The 23,182-nt window shown below is 41.1% G+C and overlaps 1 protein-coding gene across 2 annotated transcripts in view; it reads left to right on the forward strand.

The window, feature by feature from the left end:
• The window catches only part of ano3 (anoctamin 3), a 37,552-nt gene that overhangs the window by 9,666 nt on the left and 4,704 nt on the right, over positions 1-23,182 (forward strand). The window contains exons 3-15 of one of the 2 annotated variants that reach the window (XM_086209195.1): positions 9,993-10,199; positions 12,346-12,476; positions 12,598-12,744; positions 12,892-12,992; positions 13,087-13,131; positions 16,019-16,153; positions 16,724-16,830; positions 18,262-18,317; positions 18,403-18,524; positions 19,871-20,005; positions 20,096-20,192; positions 21,436-21,496; positions 22,997-23,079. In XM_086209195.1, coding sequence (XP_086065321.1) covers positions 9,993-10,199; positions 12,346-12,476; positions 12,598-12,744; positions 12,892-12,992; positions 13,087-13,131; positions 16,019-16,153; positions 16,724-16,830; positions 18,262-18,317; positions 18,403-18,524; positions 19,871-20,005; positions 20,096-20,192; positions 21,436-21,496; positions 22,997-23,079 — 1,427 coding nt within the window. The remainder of the gene's footprint in view (positions 1-9,992; positions 10,200-12,345; positions 12,477-12,597; positions 12,745-12,891; positions 12,993-13,086; positions 13,132-16,018; positions 16,154-16,723; positions 16,831-18,261; positions 18,318-18,402; positions 18,525-19,870; positions 20,006-20,095; positions 20,193-21,435; positions 21,497-22,996; positions 23,080-23,182) is intronic. The other variant, XM_086209196.1, reaches the window with a different exon arrangement.

Below are 23,182 nucleotides of genomic sequence, written 5' to 3' on the forward strand. Positions count from 1 at the left end.
ATCACTGAGGCGCTAACATGAATGTTTCTACCAACTCTGCACCAAAAGAGAAAATGATGAGCTTCCAACGTGGAGCAAATGTGATAAATTGTCTAAGTGAAGACCTATCAAGTCATCAATCCTTGGCCTCTAGTCCCGGACTGCCACGCTGATATTGATTTCAGATCCTAAGTGGATCTCTTTAGAGAACATTAGTGCTCCTTTCACAATTTGGCTTAATTATTCATGTGCTTGCTGTCTAAATTTAGGAGGATGGTGAGGGAAGTTCCTATTATTGTGCTGACAGGGGCTCATAATAGAGGAGCACTAAACCCGCTTTTTGTCTCTGAATACCTGACTGGCTGAGAAGATGAAAGAGTCTGGCTCCCGATGAGAGGATGCTGAGCTGAGCTTAGCTGAGAGAGACCAGGGCAGCTATGATGGGGGCGGGGGGGGAAATGCCCTGATAAAGAGCTGGTAGTTTCTCTTCTGTTGCCCTTTTGCCTTTGAAAACAATAAACAGAAGGGGAGGCAGGATTTTTATATCATCAGAACTTCCTCCATCAGGTCCCACATGTGCGATATGGAGCGCGCTGGCTTCATCCAGGCTGGGTTTATGATGTTTACAGTTATCCAAATAGAATCGTATTTGTCTGAAATGTGTCTTCCTTTCGGTGTTTCTAACCCAGATTTTAATCCTAATGGGGATATAATACATCCAATAAAACAGGATGGGTCACTTCCTGGCGCCAAACCAACCGACAGGAAACACGTTGCCCAGTTTGTGTTGCCAGAGGTTTGAGGGCTCATTCAATATTTCAGCGATCGCTAAGTGCTCCATTAAATAGATGACAAAAGAATTTTGGCTCCCGAGGCCCCGCTAAGCAGAATTCAGAAAGCATATTGCACATTCTCAAATACGCTAAACGACGCCATATGGGAGCATTAAAAAGGCTCGACAGTGCTTTGTGTTCTAGTACATGGCAGGCCTTCCAGGCTCTTACTACTGTACAGGTGATCAGTACATCTGAAAATTTACTTTAGAATCAACTGGAAGCCGATACAAGGCAGCTTGCCTTCAGGAGGCTGAGCAGTTGGTGAGACAACGGTTTGGGTTGAAGTCAAAAGACAGAGGTGTTTTTTTAAAGGCTCTACAGAGAATGGACATGAAATGAGGGTACACAGTTGTGTTGTCCTCCTGTCTGACATCATTTTAAATCACTCAAGCAAGCTCCATTTGGACATCGCACCAAATATGACTCACACACATCTGATACTGCTTTCCATGTATTTTGGATTTGAGCGTATTTCAAATGTTCTTTGGCAGATGAATCCTAAAGTCAGATTTATCACCGGCATGTTTGCTGTTGAATGTGACACATGGAAGATGTGACAGAAGATAGTTACTTCTTGTACAATCTTATGATGCTTTAGTTTGAGCTTTAAAAATACTTAAATACAAAAAGCTGTATTCCCAGTGGAAATAAACAAAAACAACATGAAGGATTTTTCTTCTTGGAAAGATTTTCAGCCAAGTTTCAATTTATTGCTTCAGTAGCTACTGAAAGCCATTTTTAACGTTGTGTATATGCTGTAAACAGTGTGTGTGTGTGTGTGTGTGTGTGTGTGTGTGTGTGTGTGTGTGTTCATGAGTAAATCTTTGGTTGCACTGTCCTCGGCAGGCCACCTGTCCTCTTATGCAAGTGGGCAGATGGTTTTGTAGACGCAGATTTTATTCGAGGACAGATTTAGGGAGAGAACATATACATTACCATCCATTTTTTTTAAATGAGTAACCGTTTATTTTTTTTTATTAGATGAAGTGCTCCAGATTGTCTAAAAGGTTTATCAAACTCGAGCGTGCCAGGTAACACAAACACTTCAGAAAGTGACAAAACAAAGAGGTTGTTTTGTTCTCTATGTACTCTGGCAGCTTTAACGCCTTCTTGAAATAGTCGCTGCCTGTGTCGTTGCTAGGTTATAACAACGACACAGGCAGAAGTGCTGGGAGCCCTGCGTTGTTCACAAGTACAAAACCGAATGTGGTTACTTTGGTGGCATGATGAAGTGAACCCATGAACTTTAACATTTCATATTGTTTAGACATGAAACCAGAGGCATGCCCTGATGTGTGCATGTGTGTGTGTGTGTGTGTGTGTGTGTGTGTGTGTGTGTGTGTGTGTGTCTGTTTGTAGACGCAAAACAGGCTTTTTAGAAAATCCTGTGACATCACTGAAATGACAAGCAATCAGGGACCATAAGAAGATATTGTGACGTTAACGGAATGAGGGAATAAAGAGATTGAGAGAGAAGGAAGATGTTTAATCTGCTCAAATGATGCAACCCAGAGGTTGTGCCAGGATTGTCTAATAGGGTCCTGAAACATTTAAACCGTGGGCAAAAAGTACCATCTGCTGTGAGGTGTGATCACGGTGAGGCTGCCAGGCTCGGCTGACACGTGACAGAAGATGACATCAGCCTTCAGATACCTCACATCGTTGTTTTCACTTCAGTTTCGGCTGACCAGATGAGCTCAATAAGGACAGGGGAGTCGTGGGTGGGCGTGGCCTCCAGTTAGTTACGTCCATGTTAAAAAAAACAGTTAAACGTCTTATCGTCATAGCTCAAAAATATCCAATCAGAAGAAAAAAGCACAACGATGATTTTATGTAACAGTGTGTTGGCCTAAATCATAATCCCTTACTTGCTGCTAGCATGAGGTTTGCCTAGCCACCATGCTAAATGCTAAATGTTCTGGATCTGGTGCAATAAGTCCTCCAGTTATATTAGTCGTTGGCCTCACTCCACATGGTACCCACTCCTGTCAGTGACTGCACACTGTCTACATGTACCATTGAAACAGTTAGAATTAGGGGCATCTATCATTAACAGCTTTATCTTCTCATTAGCAACCACCATTGTCTAGTGGCCACAGATATGAGTCTCCTGTTCTGTGGTCGCCTTACTGTCAATCCATCCTCTGCTCCCTCCATCAAGTACACGGATTTGACCCCTTTTTCAATGATGTCATACAGCGTCCTACTTTCTTGTGATTATAATCAATTCAACTGCTAGATGGCATCTGTCTCTTTATAAATGAGTGCTGGTCATTTTCACAACTTTTAAGTCTCAAGCTCTTCCTGTTCTTCTGGCGAGGACAGGTTGATCTAGCAAGGCAACAGTGATGAGTAATTTCCTCCCCTGAGATACCTGCAATAACGTTTTTGTTCTTCAGGCCCCACCAGAATTCGTATCAGTGAACGATGGTGTAATTTCCCTCTGAAAAGGTTCTAATTCAATAACATCATGGCTATGTGCCACCATCTAAAATGGTTATGCAGCAGCGGAATCCTACGAGAGCTGCAAATCCAAAAGAATGTTTCACAGAGCTCGGTGTTTAATGATTTATTCGGCTATAACTAATCAAAATATTGGTGTAGTCTAACTTTCTTTCGTTTCAGGACTCTTCTTTGACATCGAACAAGCTTTTATAAATATATTAATTATAACAATATATCAAATTCCTATAAGCTGCGGTCGCCCTTACAAAGCCATGTAATTTCAGCTCATTAAATATCTCTTCGACTGTAACCTTTTTGTTCTCGCTCACTTTCATATTTTTCTGTAGCGTTTGGTTTCAAGAGAAAAAAAACGACTCTATGAACTCACTGTACCCCACCTGCAGAGCATCTAATAGAAAACAGACACAGTGAGTGACCAGAGGCCCGGTGAACATAGTTTAGCATTAGCAGATAAATGGCAAAAACAAGCACTTTAGTGAACAGATGCAGACTTTTCTCCACATGCTAATTGCAGCTATTTTCTGTATTACTCACGTGGATAAAATAGGAATTTCTTCAGTCTCAGTATACATAGTAAAGGGACTTCTCCTCACGGTTTTACCTCGTCAGCAAGAAATACTGACGCACCTGGAGTACTAATCATGTAACTGGAGTTATGAGCTGAATATTCAAGGGTTTTATGTGATAATGATGCTGTCCGTAATGCTCCTCATGAACTCTGCTCTCGCAAGATGAAACACACTCTTATTGCTCGGAGAACAATTATGAAGGAGAGCCTGCCGGCCCCACCTCAGCACATCAAAACACACTGCAACAGTGTTTTGGTTTTGCTTCTCTGAGCGAGTGTGTGTGTGTGTGTGCGTGCGTGTGTAAGAGTTTCTTTTTTTCCCCTTAAATGTACCCATTAAAGCAACTATAACTGATATCATTTTACAATAACTATGACCAGATGATCACTCGACTCAATAGCTGCCTTTCAAAACCTTTCAGTAAGTTCTAGCTCTTTGTTTCGCTGTTGCAGAGCTAAGGATCTATTCCCCTTGGGAGGAGGAGACAAAATACATGTAACCATGTGCTCCGTTGCCCCGGTTGTGCTCCAGATCTTTTCATATTCAATTGTTCCATAATGATAAGGGGAGTTCAAAATATTTCATCAAACCCTTGTCCTACACTAATAAAGAAAATATTGAATATCTCAGTATGAAGCAGTACAGTGAAACAGCGCCGTAAATTACAGCCTCTAAAAATGGCCAGTCAAATAAATTGGCATTTTTTCAGGTCTGATCAATAAAAACTGAACATCCTGATGAAGGGAGGATTTATTTTTATTACACTTCACACTAAACCTCACCGTGATTTCAATGTCGGTGCTGAACGGTGTATTTCAAATATTTAAAGCTGAGAGGGTTCACAGAAAGTTGAGCCCGTACTCCCCTCGGATCTCATTCATATTAAAAGTCATAAAAAATATGTTAAACTATTATATGGATCTGCTCCAACATTTATTCTGCAACCCCCTCCCACCATGTTTCATAAAGTTGGTTGTTTTTTGTGCATTCTGACAGACAGATGAGCAGAAGTGAGTGGAAAATGCAAAACCTCCCTGGAAAGATTTTTTATTTTTACTTTTTATGATTTATTTAATCTATTTTATTATTTTACTGTCGCACACAAACAAGTAAAAGAAATCACATCAGTGTTTGTGGTTTATTGTAATGAGAATGAGAGGGAGTAACGAGGGAGAAGAGGCGATGCAGCAATGCAGGAGTGAAAGCCAGGCTACTGCGGTCAGCCTTGATACCTGCTTTACACTTTAACAGTTGAGCTACAGGGTCCATAACGCTGGTCATCCCATAAAGAGGCAAATCAGGTTGTTTTTAAAAAATATATAAAAAAAAAATACAACCCCAGAGATCAACCTCATACTTTCAAACTAGAGGTGATGTGTCCAATTCCATCCCTGGATATTTTCATTCCAGTGTTACTGAGGAACATAAACACAGTCTTATATAATGGTGGAAGATGCAAAATATTCCTAAGTGGAAAAATGTGACACTGAATTTGCAATGGGCTGAACACACATGAATAATTGAGGTGTAGAATGTGGAAACATGGAGCCACAATGGGGAAACAGCCCACTGACCTGAATTCTCTGTTTGCTAGTTTATCCTTGCAGATGATATCATGATGCTCAGCTTTCTGCCGTCACTCAACTTGGACAAACACAAATGAAAAGCTACAAAAATGCGTCTTTACTTATTATTTACAACCTTGTTTTGCTTCTTCTCACTGACAGCTTGTGATTGATAAAATTCTTGATGTAACTGTTGCTGCTTATGGTTTCCAGCTGGCTTATAGATGCGCACAGATGAATTACGCAATAATATTGTGACTTTGCCAGGGATACGCCCACTTGCTATGACAGAAATAATCAATAGGAACATAACGAACAGATAAACACAACCTTCAGTCAATGTTCAATCCAAGTATTTAAGCAGGAAACAGTCACAACGCCAGATACATAAATATATAAAATGTATGGGTATGACATTTTATACATAAATATATAAAATGTCATACCCACACAAACAATCAGCCCCCAAAAAATCGTTTTAATCTGACATCACAAGACCAACATCCACAAGCTGCACGGGAAAGATCCAAATCCCAGATCACAACCTTTGCAGAAACTCGTCCAGCTCTCCCTCGGATGAATGGACGTTTGTGAGGCTGGTTGTCGTGTGTCCTGCTGACGCCGAGACATTTTGGAGGTGTTTTTTTTTTTTTTTCCACCAGCAGAGTCTCCTGATTGCCCTGTATGTTCTTTTTTTAATTGTTCTCTTGTTTTCAGCTTGTCCTAGTGCTGCACACACAGACTGAGCTGACACACGCACACACACACACACACACACACATACGCACACACACAGGATTAACTCTCTCCTTTTAAACCAGTTCTAGCCAGCCCACAGCGAGATTAAACACAGGATTTCACATTTGATGAGCTCTTTATATATTTCTATATCTATATAGACCTACACAATCCAGTCTTCAGATTGGGATGTTCAAGTACACCCCAGCCGTTGCAAAGGTCTTGGAGTGCGCTTGCATGAGAAGCACAAGCTTTGGGGCAGGGCGGTGATTGCCAGAAAACCAGTATTATTTTCACAATATCCACAGAGGCTGAAAAAGTTGTCCAGCGATTTTTTTTTCTCCCCTTCTTTTTCTTCTTCTCCTTCGTCTTTTTCTTCTTCTTCTTCTTCTTCTTCTCATCTATGCTTTAAAATTTCCATGGAGGCAATTTCACACAACACCAACCCCGTCCAATTTGTGGTTCTATTTTAAACTTTGAGAATCCTCTGGGACTGCTGAGCCTCGCCCCTGCTGGTCCATTAACTCGCTCGCCTCTGAGCATCTCAGACATGTTGAATCTTGCTGGTGTCTGCTGGGATTATTTAGACCAGTTTGAGACTAGTAAATGCACCTTTATGGGATTATTTTTGCCGTTGTGTAGAAGCCATGTATAGATCAGTGTCATGCGGGGAAAAAAATAGGCACGGACTTCAAACTGAGCAGTTTATTAAACACCAGTCCACCGACGCTCAAAAGCAATGACACTAAAAAGCTTTTGGCCTTGCACTGATTTAGCAGCCAGCTATAAAACACGTTGTTGCTGCCGCAAACAACCCTCTGACTCACTGGACCATAAAACCTCTACTTTGTGAAATGTCATCACATATGTAATTGGCACAATATGACTTTGTGTCAAACAAATGCTGAACAACCCACAGCTCTGCCTAGATTATAAAGATCAGATGTAATGAGATGGATGGAAATACGACAAGTACAGTGGCCCCGAGGGCTCAAACACACTGCAACCTCAGAAAACGCGCTAAACACCAGCGAATGAGGAAAATATCCCAAATTTGGTGATTAAAGGGTCAAAGTGATTGTGACCTCACAAAACACCCTCATGTCTAAAACTCTAGAACTGATGTGAGTAGGACTCTTAGTCAGTGGTGTGTGATATGGCCAAAATATGACGTAATTGTATGTATATCTTGAAATGTTAAATATTATACAGCAACTGAAAAAAATGCATCATTTCTTTTGTTTGCAAGTTTCATACAAACAAAAGCAACTTGGAACAAGTTGTTCTTCATCTTGGGTCAGTTGCTTGCTCTCTATTTACACTCTCCTCCTCCGCGTCCGCCCACATCCCTGATTAATGCGATCACATGAGAGTCATGAGATCATGTGTGAGCGCTCCAGAGGTGGAAATGATATGGATTGCAGGGATGACATGTTTTTGGAGACCAACCTGGAACCTCGCATTGACATGGGTTCCCTCCACCAAAGGCCAGTGGGATTTGTACCCTGGATTTTGGTTTATTGCAGAAAATAATCTGTTAGTTCGTGATATTTTAAATGTTTTGTACAGCAAAGTAACCTTCACAAATGAAAATCACTTCAATGATTTTTGAAATGAAGCTAATATTTCTTCATGATGACATTTAATATCCTCAACAACCTCTCATGTACCCATATGTTAGATGCCACTTTTTAAAGGGCGTATAAAAACTTCAAGTGTTATGTACTGATGTGTTTTATGTCGTTAAAAAAAAAAAAATCACATGAAAATATCGGACGCTTGTGTTAACCGCTGACCTCATTTTAGGCCTATAACCAAAAACTCATTCAAAAAACCCACTGGCTTTGAGTCCAGGGAAGCGGATGCTCTGACTCATTCTTGTGCCACTCAGTTGCCAAATTGTTACTGGGTGACACATTTCTACTGTTGCACAGTAGTCACACCGCCCAAGATTTTATTGTAATTGTACATAGATACAATAAAATTTGTCCTGTCCCCTTAAAGCGTAGTTGAAGTGATGACATTTTATACCCCAAAAAAATCAAAGGCCAATTTCACTGTGACTTGTCAGCACACAACCACATGGCACTCATTCTGATTTAGAATCTTCCTCTTGCGTGGCGTTAAATCCAGCTGCAAGCAATTTTAGGAGCATCGGATTTTTTTTTTTCTGTTTTCATTTCCTCAATTATTCATCGTGTAGCTTTTAGGCTGAAGCTCACAAGTTTTATTCTTTTCATATCGATGGGGCAGCAAAGAAAATAATCAGTGTGATCAGTGGTTCCCTTGAACCGCCGCACTCACATCCTCAACTGGCTGGATTCTCACCCAGCAGCACCGGGAAATCCCATTGAGATCAATGTCATGAGAATGAGTTATTGCGCAGCTTGCGGTGTTGGCCCTCGAGACGCAGGGAGTGAATTATCAATGCAGCGGAACGTTTGGGGAAGGTCACTGAGAGAATTTCTCACTAGAGGTGAAAGAATGCCACGTTCCCATTAGAAGGAGAGGGCTTTCATTTCATGAATAAATATGTCAAGAGCTGCGCGGCTGAAGCTGCTCCCTGATGTGTAGGTCGGCTGCCACGACCCGCTTCTATCCCAGGCCGTTCATTACTGTTATTAACCTCTTCGTTTCTCTTTGTTTTTCATCACTGCGGTATTGTTACCTCTGAGTCACTCCATTAACAGTCCTGCGTGTTACGTAACTGCTGAACCTACCTTCAGATAACCTCCACCTGCACTCATGGTTTTACCTGCGTCTTTTTTAAAGTGGCTGCTGTATTTACAAGTGTAGTTTGGTTTAGTGGTGCACCATCCTGCTGTGTGGTCTTGAGGTCCTGAGCTGTGGGATTTGATGGGAGGGAGAGTGCTGCTGGTGTGAATGCACTCTGCAGTATGGAGGACACACATTATCATCACCGCTGTAGCCCATAAATGGACGGAGCGTTGATGACTGACGGGATTCCTGCTACACTCCCTTTTTCCACTCTCTCACTCCATTTCAGTTAATGTGCCGCAGCTTTTAAGTGCTCTAAACATGCTTTCTTACATTCAAAAAATATTTCTATTATTATTATTATTATTATTATTATTATTATTTCCTCTTTACATTCAAATCTACAGTTCGCGCATACAGTTGTTGCGGTTTAGTTCAAAAAGTCGTGCTTGCTTGATTATCACAGCTGCTGCGTTCATTCTTCACTGGCTCCTTCATCAGCTGCTCACTTGCTGGCTGACTTGTCACATCTGTATATATATAAATATTCATAAAAGATACTTTTTAAAACATGACACATCTCACTGACAACATCACATTATATAAGCTTGCTACAAAACTCTGGCTTTAAATAGGGATTAAAGACAGACAGAAAACACAAAACGAGACAAAAATTGACAAAAACAAAAGCAATAAGCTGAACTTATTCAGTTGTGTGACAAAATAAATCAAAAACACTGGGAAATCTTAATCTTCAGACTAAAGTGAATGGACGCAGTCAACTTAATCAAAAAATGTAAAAATTTCACAAACAGATTCTGTAATAAAGGACAGTCAAATCTTTTTGGGGTCCTGTAGCTTTTCGTTGATAACAGATAATAAAATACTGATTTGATTTCTTTATGGAAACATTTGTTTAGTAGTTGTAGAAAATAAATCAGTGGTGGATCCAGTCATAGCTGTGGTGTGAAGTTATGCTCAGAGATTAAACTAAAATGTAATGTTCATGTGTGTTAGGGATGGAAGCATAATATCATGGCATAAATATGTAAATAGATTTACCCAATTTGAGCAACAAAGAGCGTCCAGTGAAATGACCACTCAGCTCCTCTTGTCCTCAGGCATGCACACCAGCATCAGCGAGATACTGAAGGAGAAGAGCCTGAAGCCGTCTCGCCGCAGCCTTCCCTGCCTGGCCCAGAGTCAGACTCATCCCATCAACCTCAATCACTTCCTGTCGGTGCCCCTGAGCCCGGAGCCCAAACCAGACATCGAGGGTCTGAGTCAGACTATCAGCACCTCCTGCAGCCTCCTCCCTCCACAGACAGGTCAGTCTGATGGAAATGTCTCCTTAAATCCAGTAGTGGAAGAGGACAATCCGAGAGAGAAGTTACAAGATTAGAGATGGATCATTTTAACACATCTGCCAGCTCCTTTACTGTCTGTCATTCCCTTAGTAGGATTCCTTGGACATGTTGTTGCAGTGTTACAGTTGATTTGGTCTCTGAGAGTCCTAAAGCTGTCAGTCTATGGTAGAAACATGTCAAACATTTGAAAGCAACAGTCATGTGGTCATTTTGAATTTTCATGATATGTTGAAATTAAGGGGCTCTATCGAAACAGCGCGCGGTACAGCACTTGGTCTGTGGCGCAAAGTATCTTTGGGGTGTGTCCACTGTATGTAAATTAGCTAAAGGATGCGTAATCCCTGCACTAAATCTGGCGTACACTGCATAGGGGAACTCAGTATTTAAGTTTGAACTTAAAACTAATTTAACCAAACAGAATAATCTTCCACTTCCTATAAAAGCCAGGCATGCCTGCTCTTTGACGCATATTTAGATAGTAAGTTTCTGTGTAAAATTCTTCTCTGTGTCCTGGCTTGCTCTGAGACTTTCCCCATAAACTTGTCAAGTTTATGATTACAGTTTTTAATTTTACTGCTTCATTACTCCACAATATTTGCTGCAGGGACCTTAGTGGGCACATGGGGACCTTAACCTTACAGACAAGTTCCATCTTGAGGAAGGTGAACCCAGGATGTATCAGGAGAATGGCTGCTTTACTCCAAACAATTTCAATGTGCAAACCCCCGCCGTGTAGAAGAGAGAACATTAACCCTTGACCGTTCTTATTGGCTGGTCAGAGGGTTAATGAGGCAGGTTTGCTGTGGGCATTGAATAAATATGTATTGTATGCATTTATTCAGTCATCAAACTAGCTGAAGACAGCTTTGGATGCAATGATCCCACTGGAAGGAGCCTTTTTGAATGTCTAATGTGTTCTTGCTGCTTCCCCCCATTACGGTGCATCACCATCATGGTTCTCTGCACACTGACTGCGGTTGACTTGAGCTCAACAAGAGCAGAACCACTGACACTTTACATGATAATGGTGACAATAGTGTCTTGTGCATTGTATTGACTGAGCACTTTGCTGCAGATGGTTTTGTAGAGCCACAGCTGATATTTGCAGTTGCAGAGGGAGACTGTACTTCACTGCATGAGCCGGTGGAATTGAAGGGAATTTATTCAGTGTTGACAATGCCCTCAAGAATATTCAGAGGTCATTGGCAGTGAAGGATTTATTTTTGCACCAGTGCAGCTTATGTTCCTGACATTAAAACACCGTTCACCCAGCCCATTGCTATTTTGGTGCTGAGTGCGGTGAATTTTATGCAGGTGAGGCAGCACAAGATGCTGAACTATTCTGGTGACTAAACTGGCTGTTTGATGTTTTGCTGAGAATAAACTCTTGAGGATCAGGATCTCTTTTCTCTCGTCCTGTAAAGGCTATAAAGCGAGGGAGACGATCTAGACAAAACCAGCAAGAGGGTCACATGACCAGGACTTGGTCTTGCCCCAGTTTCTGCTGCACTTGTGCATTGTGATGTGCACGCGTCACTACGACTTTCAGGAAGATAAATATGAACATTTTCATTATCTAACAATTCAATGACTATCATTGCTGAAAAACTGGCTTGTACTTTAGGTGTAATCTTTTTTTCTGCCAATAAAGGTAATTCTACACCTCATGCTGGCCGCTGACAATGAAGTGCTTACATTTTTATTGGTTTCTTTGCATTTCTGGAATGAAGTTTTCAAAAATTATTTTATTTTGTCAACTTGGATGACTTAAATTGTTTATGGCAAATAAGAAAATTGGATACATTTCATGGCAATTTTCATGAAATCTGCTTGGGCTGTCTTTCGTCAGCGTGGGTTTAAGAAATAGTCAGTAGGATGTGAAGATTCAAAGAGGAAGAAAAATAAATTGGCATCCTCTCAACATCAGTGCAGTGGATTTGAAAATTCAATAAAGGTGTCCTTCTTAAGCTGGAGCTTATATTTCCATGATTTAGAATTTTATTCAGCTCAAACCTAATTTTATGCTTTGCAGAAGGAAAATGTTGACAACAGCAGAAGACTTCAACCCCATCAGTGAAACAGATGTAATTGATGTGTCTGTTTGCAGCGGAGGATGGCAAGGACCACTACACAGAGGAGTCAGAGGCAACCACGTGTGAGAGCAGGGCAGACGAGTCGTTTCTGCTACAGAAGCCTGTCACCCGGGCTAAACTAGAGGCCCGCACAGATTCACTTCAGGTACTACAATCTCAGTAATCCACTCTCACCGACATGAACCTCTAATTATGTTTCTGAACCCTTTAACATTTTCAGTCATTTGTTTAGTTTCTCATTCAGAGGTGAAACATTGCTTCTACAGGGAAAAAATCCCTCTGGGCTCTTTTTCCGAGATGGGAAAAAACGGATTGATTATATCCTGGTATACAAGAAGTCCAGTCCACAGGTGGAGAAGAGGTGCACCTTTGAGAAGAATCTCCGTGCTGAGGGTCTAATGCTGGAGAAGGAGGTAGGGGTCCCTGGCAAACCAGCCTAAAATATTCATAAACAGGAATGACAATAAGTGAAAAACATAAATGTGAAACAGGAATGATATTCCTGCATTCATCTTTCAAGTTATTCCTCAATCCCCTGTATTTTTTTCTTGATTTTTAAGCCCTCTTTGACGAACAATGACATCATGTTCGTGAAGGTCCACGCTCCCTGGGATACTCTTTGCAAATATGCAGAGCAGATGAACATCCGGATGCCTTTCAGGTGACAGCTCAAGTCTGAGAGAGAGAACATCAATGTCTCTCACCGACAACTTCATCCAGGTTCTCGAACTTGTCTGTTTCTTTTCTTCTTGTAGGAAAAAATGCTACTTCACAGACTGGAAAAGCAAAACCTTGGGCAGGTAAGTCGATTTACAATTAAAGCTCATTTATCTTTCTTGTTTCCTGGCCACTTCACTGTCTTTAATGGAATTCATGTGAGACACAGCTGGGAGGCTTCAGCTGCAGTTAAGTTGCTTCAAGATGGAGGTTATCAGTCAGTGAGGAAGACAGATGCAGGAAGTTTGAGTCATTAGTCTTTGAAACCCACACAGTGTGTAAGGTTCAGGATTAAACAGACTTCACTGCAGACTGTGTGAATATTTATATTTACAATGTTTTTAAATTGGAAGAAATTTGCATCCCAGGTGCAGGAGTAGAAGTAGGCTGAATGGAAACGGTTGGAAAGTATGTTCATTTGAGAATCAATGAATAACTGCCATATTTAATTGCCAGGGTTTACAAATGCAAGCATTGTTGTTTGTATGAATGAATGTTAACAATTAAACTTTCCGACCGTTTTCCAAAAAGCCCAAAATCGAGCTCACAGGCACATTGTTGCGAGCATAATACTGTAACTCAGCCACACTGACAGTGCTTTTCTTTGTACCACTTGTAATCGTTCAGTCAAATACAAGAAGCTGCACAGGCTTATTTGCATACTATTTTTAGAGGCGCATTCGCGCTTTGATGTGATGTTCAAGTGTTGTCCAAGCGCCACACAGGACTCCAGTCTCTCCCAACCGATCCATGAGAAGAAACAGGGCAGGGACAAATCATGGAAGGAGATTTTCTGAAAGTTGTAGTCCAAAAGCGTCTAAAATACTACTGTGTTGTATTCAATTTTCTGCTTGATGTCGTCATTGAAAATTATATTCAAATAACAGAAAACGATGTTGACGGTAGGACAGTAGACATCTGTCAACAAGGATAGTTGCTGCCTGACAAGTTGTTTTCATCAGTGTAGAGCTTCTACATGAATCTGGTTTACTGTTCTACAATACTTTGTCATGCAGATTGATCTACAGTAGATGTTTATCCCAAATACGTCTGAACGGAAATTGTCAAAATAAGATGTCAAAGTTGGAAAAAGAAATACAGGAAACATGTCATCATAATCTTCTTATGATGGTCTAGAACAGTGATCCAGAACACCTCCAGAGGTCAGTCCCTTGTCCCTTGTAATATGATCTAACTTTCCACCAAGTAACATCCAAATCCACATCTTTGTTTCTGAGAGAGACATACTGGCTATCACAATACCCAGGCTATGAACAGATATAGTTAAGTCTTTGTCCATGGTTAAACATAGACAACACAGACAAAAAAACTGCTGAAAGATCACATAAAGCTTGTGAGAGTGTTTCATCAGTCAGTATAAAGAACAAGGCCCATTCTGTGTCCCTTCCAGTATCAGGCGGCGCCGTCATCCTGCAGAGAAAAATCTTCCAGAGTAGGAAGTCTAAATAGGCTTTATGTGTTTACTAATGGTCTGTCACTTACTGGCATCCCAGTAAAGCTGGACAAATGGTCTGTGTGCTGGTGGTGGCAGCTTGCTGGTTTAGTATTATTACTTTCCACACAGTACCTGTTCCCATCACAATAACATTCATAGTGTTGTAGGGCAGCAACGTTTTTTACTCTGAGTCTCCATTTATATTCATCGAAAATATATCGGGGCGGCACACATGATTTCAAGCTGCAAATCTAGAGAAGCAGCCAAGTGAATTTTAACCAGCAGTGTGGATGATGTTATTCATAATATTGGAGCAAACGTTGGAGAGATTAATTTCATGGTGCCCAGAGGATGATTTCTAATGACTTTGGGGATGTCATTACTTTTCTTTCCATACCAAGTACCACCAGAAGCTTGGTTATTATACTTTTGCATTACATGTAGAGTCACAGTAATAAAACAATGTTTAGTAGCGGCTAAATTGCATGTTTCACCATATATTTATTATTTATTTTACATAGTCACAAAGAAGATACATTCCCTCATTGCTATGTATCCTGCTAACTTGCATCTTTCTTCAACTCCCTTCCAAAATAAGTGCATGTGCCATGCTGAGCAGGCACCTCAAGATCTGTTGACACACAGCTCAGGGTGTTCTTCAATCTGTGGAACCCTGCTGCTAATGGCCAGAGGGGGCACTAGAGCCAACACAATCTTATGAAGGGATTGCCATGAAATTATGTACACTCTGATACCTCTGATGAAGCATTTCTTCAGCTAAATAAAAACCTAGATGAAAATTAATATTTGTTTTATACCTGGTGACAAAGTATCTTCCACTGCTGCAGTACTGATATTCCAGGCTCGGCTTTTTGCCTGATTAGCAAATCTTGGCATGATAGGACACTAAACCAAGGTGGGACGTTACTACTCCTGCTAAATAAATATCAACATGCCAGTTTTATCTGTGTTTGTGTATTAGCATGCTGAGCATTTAGCTCAAAGTACCACCTTGCCTATGTAATGTCTTACACTGCTGCTATGTCCTGTGGGCTCTTAGTCTGTATTATTCTTTATTGTCGGTAAAGATTCTCAGTCATCAGGGTCTGAAGTGCTTTGTCATAGGCAACAGGCAACTGTCTCACTGTTTCAGAAAAGGCTTCTCTAAATGTCTTCATGAATACTGAAACAGACCAGTTGCCTACAACACAGCATTTAAGAAATTATTCTTTATTATTATTATTATGAATTTCTGAAGTCCTTAAATCCTGAGTGTAATATGAAGAAAAAAGGATTCGAGTTGGATTGGTCATCCCGGATCATAAGCAAAATGAAAAATGACGTTTAATGTCGACACAGGGTGATGCATGAACTTCACGCATGTTTAAACATGTCTTCAGTGGCAGGGTGAAGATGTCAGGATGGTGTTAAGAACCACTGGACTACGTGAAAGAAAACAATCTTCATGTTAATCTGTTCTGTTAATCCTGTTTTGCTGTGCGCCGTCTGTGCAGCCGGTTTCATCTGAGATGTCGTCAGATCAAGAGCTGGCTTCCCAGAAATCCCATGAAGCTGGACAAAGAGGCCTTGCCTGACCTGGAGGAGACCGACTGCTACACGGCCCCCTTCAGTCGAGCACGCATGCACCAGTGAGACAGACAGACATAGACACACACACACACACACACACACACACTTACACGGGCATTGCAGCACAGACTCTCACTAGCACGATCATGGAGGTATCTGTATCAGTAGTGGTAGCTGATGTATCTCCCTAGTTTGCCTCTCATCTTTCACATCATTCATGTCCTGAGCACTGAGGATTGAGTGTGGAAGCCAGGATATTAAAGTTGCACTATACACTCATGCATATTTTAAATTGTTGAGTCAGAATTCCGAGTGGATGATAAAGACAAGCTCATCATAAATAAGACATTCAAATGCAGCAGCAGATGTCCATTAAATGATTTGAATTCTCCATTATTCCTTCCTGTTTTCATCTTCCAAACTTCTCTTTGATGCCAGCATTCATCTAACATCCATTGTCAGTGAAAACTTTTACTTGCTTGTCGGGAAAATAATGATCCTGGAAACTTAAACTGAGTTTCAAAGAACTTCCTCTCTTTCCGAGTTTCTCACTCAACTCCTGTTAAGGACATGATGATAATCACATACAGTTACAATATCAGTAATTGAACGCGTTATTTTTCTCTTAGCTTCACTATCAACAACAGAGAGACCTTCTTCTCTAATTCTACCAGAAGCAGAATAGTCCACCATGTCCTGCAGCGCACCAAGTACGAGGATGGAAAGTCAAAGATGGGTATGACGCGCTACTTCCTCTATGTAGTATTTCACTTACTACAATAACTGTACAGAATTGATTGACATTATAGAGGTCTAAAAAAAACACTTCTTTATCAAATGTAAAGCATTAAAATTTTAATTTGTCATATCACGTATAGATCAAAAACGAATTATCACCAAAATTATACAAGAATTGTTGCAGACGAGGGAAGTTAGCACAAACTGAGAGAATGTGTGAATAAAAATATAAGAAATAAAGAAAAGAAAAAAATAAGCCGATGCAAAATTTCATTGTCGAAATAATTGATTATTGCAACAACCGTAACACGGAATTTAAAGGATATTTTAATTTAAGTTATGCATGAAATATGTATTTGTTCCTGTACTCTAGTGGTCTGTTGCTGTGAGCTTAGTCTGTATAGTTGCTATTAGTTTTAGCATTTGTTTCTCATTCTCTCTTTTTTAGTTAATAAAAACATTTTTCATAAAGTTTATATAATGTATCTACAGCCATGATATCACATTGTGGTAAATTTACTTCCTAAGAGATTATGTTTTTCCTTTCCTCCGTTCCTTTCTACTCTTGATTATGTTGCTTCATTCAGCAGCAGACAATTGGCCATAAATCATAAATACCAATTTGGAGCAAAGATCTTACTAATTTATAGTAAACACAATGATTTTGTCTTTGTCTTTGTATTTGTGTGTGTGTGTGTGTGTGTGTGTGTGTGTGTCTCTACCCCATTGGTACCAGAGAAAGACACATTAATTTAACCTTTCTCTTTACTTTGAGGCCAGAGAGAGATTTGAGGCTATTCGGAGGTAATTATACCTTTGTGTGTTGATTAATCTGCGAGCCAGCATCGAGCTGTCGGTGGCGTCCGTGGCTCCTCTCTCCTTCAGGCTGTTGTTCTCTGGTATCAGCAGTTACCGAACTATCTGCCCACTCCCACTCTTCTATCTTGCCTGACTGCAAACATGTTTTGCTGATTAAGGTTTCGCCTTGAAGTGCTTAAATGAATTTCACATGAATATTTGAATACTGTTGACCACTTGGCTTTACAACAAATAAGACCAGCTCCGTGACTGCAGACGCTCTTCAAATTAAGCCTATCCAAGGCTGTCCTCTGCTTTTATAAGAGGATAAAAATGTCAATGAAGTTTGTTGTGTTTCATTCATTACAGCTCTGCAATATACAGCCAGTCATGTTAGCAGCACCACAGTCGCGTACTTTTGTGACGTGTACAGTAAAACATGTATAAATGATGATACGGGCACTCTTTCAAATGTAGGCAGCTGTTTAAAATGTTAAGCCTCTCGTGTTGGTCAGTCACATAGTGCTTGTTGTGACTGTAGAGGAGTCACCAGAGATGCTTAGTGTGACTGCGTTGATGACAGCTATCATTTGTGCATTTTTTTAACATGTCCCACCCTCTTCATCTGTAGGTATCAACCGTTTATTGGGCAACAACACATACGAGGCCGCATTTCCTCCTCATGAGGTGAGAAGATTTGAATTGAATGGGGTTCGCAAGATGCCAAAATGTGACAGCTTATATGGATGACTTTGCTCTTCCGTCTCATCAGGGTGGATACAAGAGCAGACATCCTATCAAGACGCATGGCGCCCAGAACCACAGGCACCTTCTGTACGAGCGCTGGGCTCGCTGGGGAATCTGGTACAAGTACCAGCCTCTGGACCTCATCAGGTAATCAGTGATGGAGGAGGTGATGCAGCATCGTGAGCTGTTTTTGGAGGTTAACATGAGCACCTGTGTCCTGGTTATGAGCGTCATTATGTCCTCAAATACACGTGAAGTTTAAATGGAGCATCAAGTATTCCTGTATAGAAACAACATGTAAAAACAGGTGGCGTTCCAGGTTCTTTTCTTGCTTTATGCTGAATAGGCTTGATTATCACTCCTAAGCAACCCTTCATAACTGTTAATCATGATCTGCTCATTTTTAAAGAGGAACTTAACCAAATGTAACATTTCAAAAAAATGCCTGAAGAGGCCTGATTATTTAAAGGTTAGAGGGCACTACTATGCCACCTCGAGCCAGAGCCCAGGCACAACTAAACCAGAAGGGGAAGAGTGACGTGATCTAGGGTGTAGCACACAATCACTTTATTGCGGTGAAGGACGTTTCCCCTCCAGAATCCTGCCAAGCAAACATCATTGTATCAATTCAAGCTGTTGGCTGCCGCCCCAGTAATGTGCTGTCCCCACTCACTGTGTAATATATCATTTTTCAGTTACTTCTATCAGTTTTTAGCTTTCACATGGGAGGCGAAGGGATGGATGTAAGCGGTGCATCAGTGGTGCAGCACCCTGATGTCTGAAGCACCTCTGAGCCAAGGCTAAATGCAAGTGCAAGGAGAACCTGGGAGCAGTATCTGTCCTGGATGAAGGTTGAAAGCTAGTAAACATGATAGCTTCAACTCCTGTGAATGAAGTGTCCTGATCAGCCAAGCTCTGATTGGACAAGTAGTTCAGTTTATTTTTGTAGTGCTGATGAGTGTTTTGGAACTGTTGCATTTCCCACTGTCTGCTGAACGGACGAGCGTGGCAACTGAAGCTTAATAACCACCAACTTAAAGCCTGATCATTTGTAACGCGTCCATGCCACCAACCTGATCCTTGTTTGATTTGACCACTAACTACCGCATCACTGGGGTCAAAGTAACAGTTTGACATTTTAGGAAATATGCTAATTATGGGATATAGACTAGAAGCAAAAGGAACTTCCTTTGAAACCACAAATAGTCATTTTACATTTATAGTTTTAGTACTGATTGAACAAAATACAACGTGTAAATTAGTGGGTTTGTGACCATCGGAGAGTGAGACTAGCAGCTCTGGTTTGAGTTGGTGATGAATTTCCACCACAGCATTATGTTGTAGGACGTCTCTCAGCCCAGCAGCCTTGTCCGTATCCATTAGGCCACCACAACCACCTCACACCCGCAGCTTCACCCTAAACCCACATGCTTGGTGAGGTTTAAACAACAGTTGCACCGTTACTGATGAAGTGCTCCGTCTTTCGCTATCAGGCGGTACTTTGGGGAGAAGATCGGTCTTTACTTCGCATGGCTGGGCTGGTACACCGGCATGTTGATCCCCGCTGCCCTGGTTGGTGTTTTTGTCTTCCTCTACGGGCTCTTCACCATGGACTCCAGTCAAGTCAGGTCCGTTCACACAACCTCACAGCTTTGCACATAGCTGGGATTAATTCGTAATGTAAAACCTGTACATTCTTAATTATTTATTCCATTCAGCAAAGAAATTTGCGAAGCTAACACAACCATCATGTGTCCGATGTGTGAGGAGACGTGTGAACCGTGGACGCTGAGTGACAGCTGCGTCTATGCAAAGGTAGGTGCGGTTCTGATCTTTTCTTGTCTCTCTTGTTATGTGAAACCTATTTATTTCACTTCCTCTAAACAAAGATCAATACTTGAAAGCCTCACATCTTTTTGGACAAAAAGCGCCTCTTCATTCCCCTCCAGTGTGAGATAAGAAGTCTGACCTGCATATTTGTCTGATATATTGTCTATAATCAATATTATTTATAATGCCAATATATCAAATGACAGTGTGTACTGTCAGAGGGGTCTCTCCCAGATACGACCCTACATAGATTAATCACATGATCCCTCTATGTGTAGTTCACTGGTTAGAAGCCTCTCATAGTGTCAGTAGGCAGCTGTGTTCAGAGTAAAAGCACTAAAAAAAAAAAATCGGCAGATGTAGCTTCAGATGTATTGTGAGCCAAAGATTAGTGGTATGAGTAAACATTTAGAATTAGTAAAATAAAGTAAAAGAACTACACTTGAGGCTCTCTGGTGCTACATACCCTCAAGGGATTCTTTTCTGTTTGCAGGACCATAAACCAGCCGTTAGTATACAAACGTCATACCTTTTGTTTCCATTTCAAGAGGCTAACAGCGGTTGTGTGTACCACTATTGGTTTATCGGCTGTAAACATGTTTGCCAAGGCTGCGCTGGCTCATGTGTTGGACACTCAGGGTTTCTCTTCTGCTCTAGGAGTGCCTATCCTGATTTAGAAGTTAAAAGGGAATATAACTACATGAAACTGGGGCCTTCTTGCTACCCAGCTTTTATTGGAGTCGGGCTTCAATTTATTTCCAATGTCCTCTGTGTATTTGTAGAGTATATTTGTTCATACTCAGTTCGAAGCCTGCTTGTCTTCTGAGCTGCTCTACTTTTCTGAACCGACCAGCCCAAAAAAGTAGAGCATGAGAGGAGCGCTGACATAGGAAGAGCACTTATTCTTCCATTCAGTTCTCTCTCCCTGTTTTTTTTTCCCCTCCAGCCAGCAATTGAGGTCAGTTATTATTTGTTCATGTCGCTCACGCCCTTGGCCATGCTTTTAATTGACTTCTAACTTTTATTTGAGGAACTAAATTAAACCTTCCATCTAATTCCATTCAAGAATCCTTTTTTTTTTTAGATATAAAATTGTAACTTAAAGAAATGTCTCAATTCTTAAGATGAAAAACGTATTTTCACAAACCCGTAACATATATTTGGGGGGAAAAAAAAGAAGACTAATAAATCAGCCACTATTTCAGAGCAGCCCTTCATGTGTTTGCAGGTGACCCATCTGTTTGACAACGGCGGCACCGTCTTCTTCGCTATCTTCATGGCTATTTGGGGTATGAGCAGTTTCTGTTTGTCATTTTTTAACATTTAGATAGCGCTACTTTAACTGTATTCCCCACTGGATAAAAACCTTTTTAAAATTGAAATCCATATGTACATCTCTCTGGCCTCACCTCCTCCAAACACATTATGCTCTTCACCTGAGAATTCTGTATTTTTTGGATGGCTGTACAAATGCATGAGCTCCTCAGATTATTACATTTGTCAGTGGATAAATGATAGTCGGGGTTTCTCTGATTGAGTGAGTGCACTTACATTCGTAGCGCTTTGCTGTAATTTATCAGTTAGTTAAACATTTCTACAGACGTATCCTAAAGCTGTCAGGCCAGAGAAGTCGACCACGCTCGTAGTTTATTGCAGCTTTGTTTCCACTGCTATATCATTGTAATGTGGACTTTTGAGTGTTGCTGTGCAGCGACTGGCCTACATCCATCTTTCTGCCAGCGTGGTAAATAATCACCTGTACCCAGAGGGAACACTTGGCACATTGTGTTCTGTGTTTGAGCTAAATGAAGGCCAAGGCGAGCTGGAGAGCCCAGCAAGGTCTGCGGTCTGCAGTGTTGAATCCTGCATTTCGGCTTTTGGCAATGTGGACCAAAGTAGTGGTACTGCGCTGCTGAGTGCACTCTGGGTCTGATGTGTGAGTGTGTGAGATAGAGATGAAAAATTGGTTTGCCCAAGGGAGTGAATGTAGGCATCTGAAAAAGGCAGCTTTTCTCTCGCTTTAAACAAAAGTGGGTCAAGCTATATTAAACGTCAACATCTTAAACACCAGTCAAAGTTGTCCTGACTTATATTCTGGTGTTTTTTAAGGTCATGATACTTTTGTGTTCCTCAAATGTGTCTTAGCTCAGAGAAAGAAGTTTGTGCCACCACAGCATCACATTTACTACATGTATTAGAATGCAAGATAAAGAAAGGACTTAATAGCTAGTGTTACTGCTCCTCATTCCACACCACACTGCTCTTTTCCTTCAACGATGTGGTCCATCCCTCACTGTCTTTACGCTAATGCCGCTAAGCCATGCAGCCTTTATCAAAGCAGTTTTTTCTGGTGTTATGAATCAAGAATAAACCCGAATACATGAAAAGTCTTGACAGAGGAAGATTACCGACATCATCTGTGGTGTTGTGTGCAGCTCAAGTCACAATAGAGTCCAGAACAAAGGAAACAAAGCCTCCAGACTGAATTCTTTTGAAGTCTTTGATGGATCTTGCCAGACAAAGACACGATTAGGGGGGTGGGGGTGAAACATCGTGCAAGAAAAGCCTATTTAACGTTCCCACTTTTCCTGAACTTCATCACAACATGGCGCAGTGAACTGACAGCTGTAATCAGTTCCAGTAATGGTACGAGTACGTCACGCAGACTGGGTTACTCTCAGGATATCTGGCCATCATCTAGCACATTTGTCTCTGTGATTATCAATCAGACTTTGTATTACATCTCATAGATGATCAATGATGTGATTGATTCTTGATCTCCACCGCAGCTACAGTGTTCCTGGAGTTCTGGAAAAGGAGGAGGGCAGAACTGACTTATGACTGGGATCTCATTGATTGGGAGGAGGAAGAGGTAAGTCAGCGATGGTGTTCAATTGATCAGATATCCTTTCATTGCCTCCAAATTATTCCCGCCCATGTTCGTGCTGCGCACCCTCTGAATTTGACGATGCATA

The sequence above is a fragment of the Aulostomus chinensis genome, chromosome 7, assembly GCF_037954235.1.
Source record: "Aulostomus chinensis isolate RoL2024-O1b breed Wild chromosome 7, RoL_Achi_v1.0, whole genome shotgun sequence".
NCBI classification, from domain to species: Eukaryota; Metazoa; Chordata; class Actinopteri; order Syngnathiformes; family Aulostomidae; genus Aulostomus; species Aulostomus chinensis.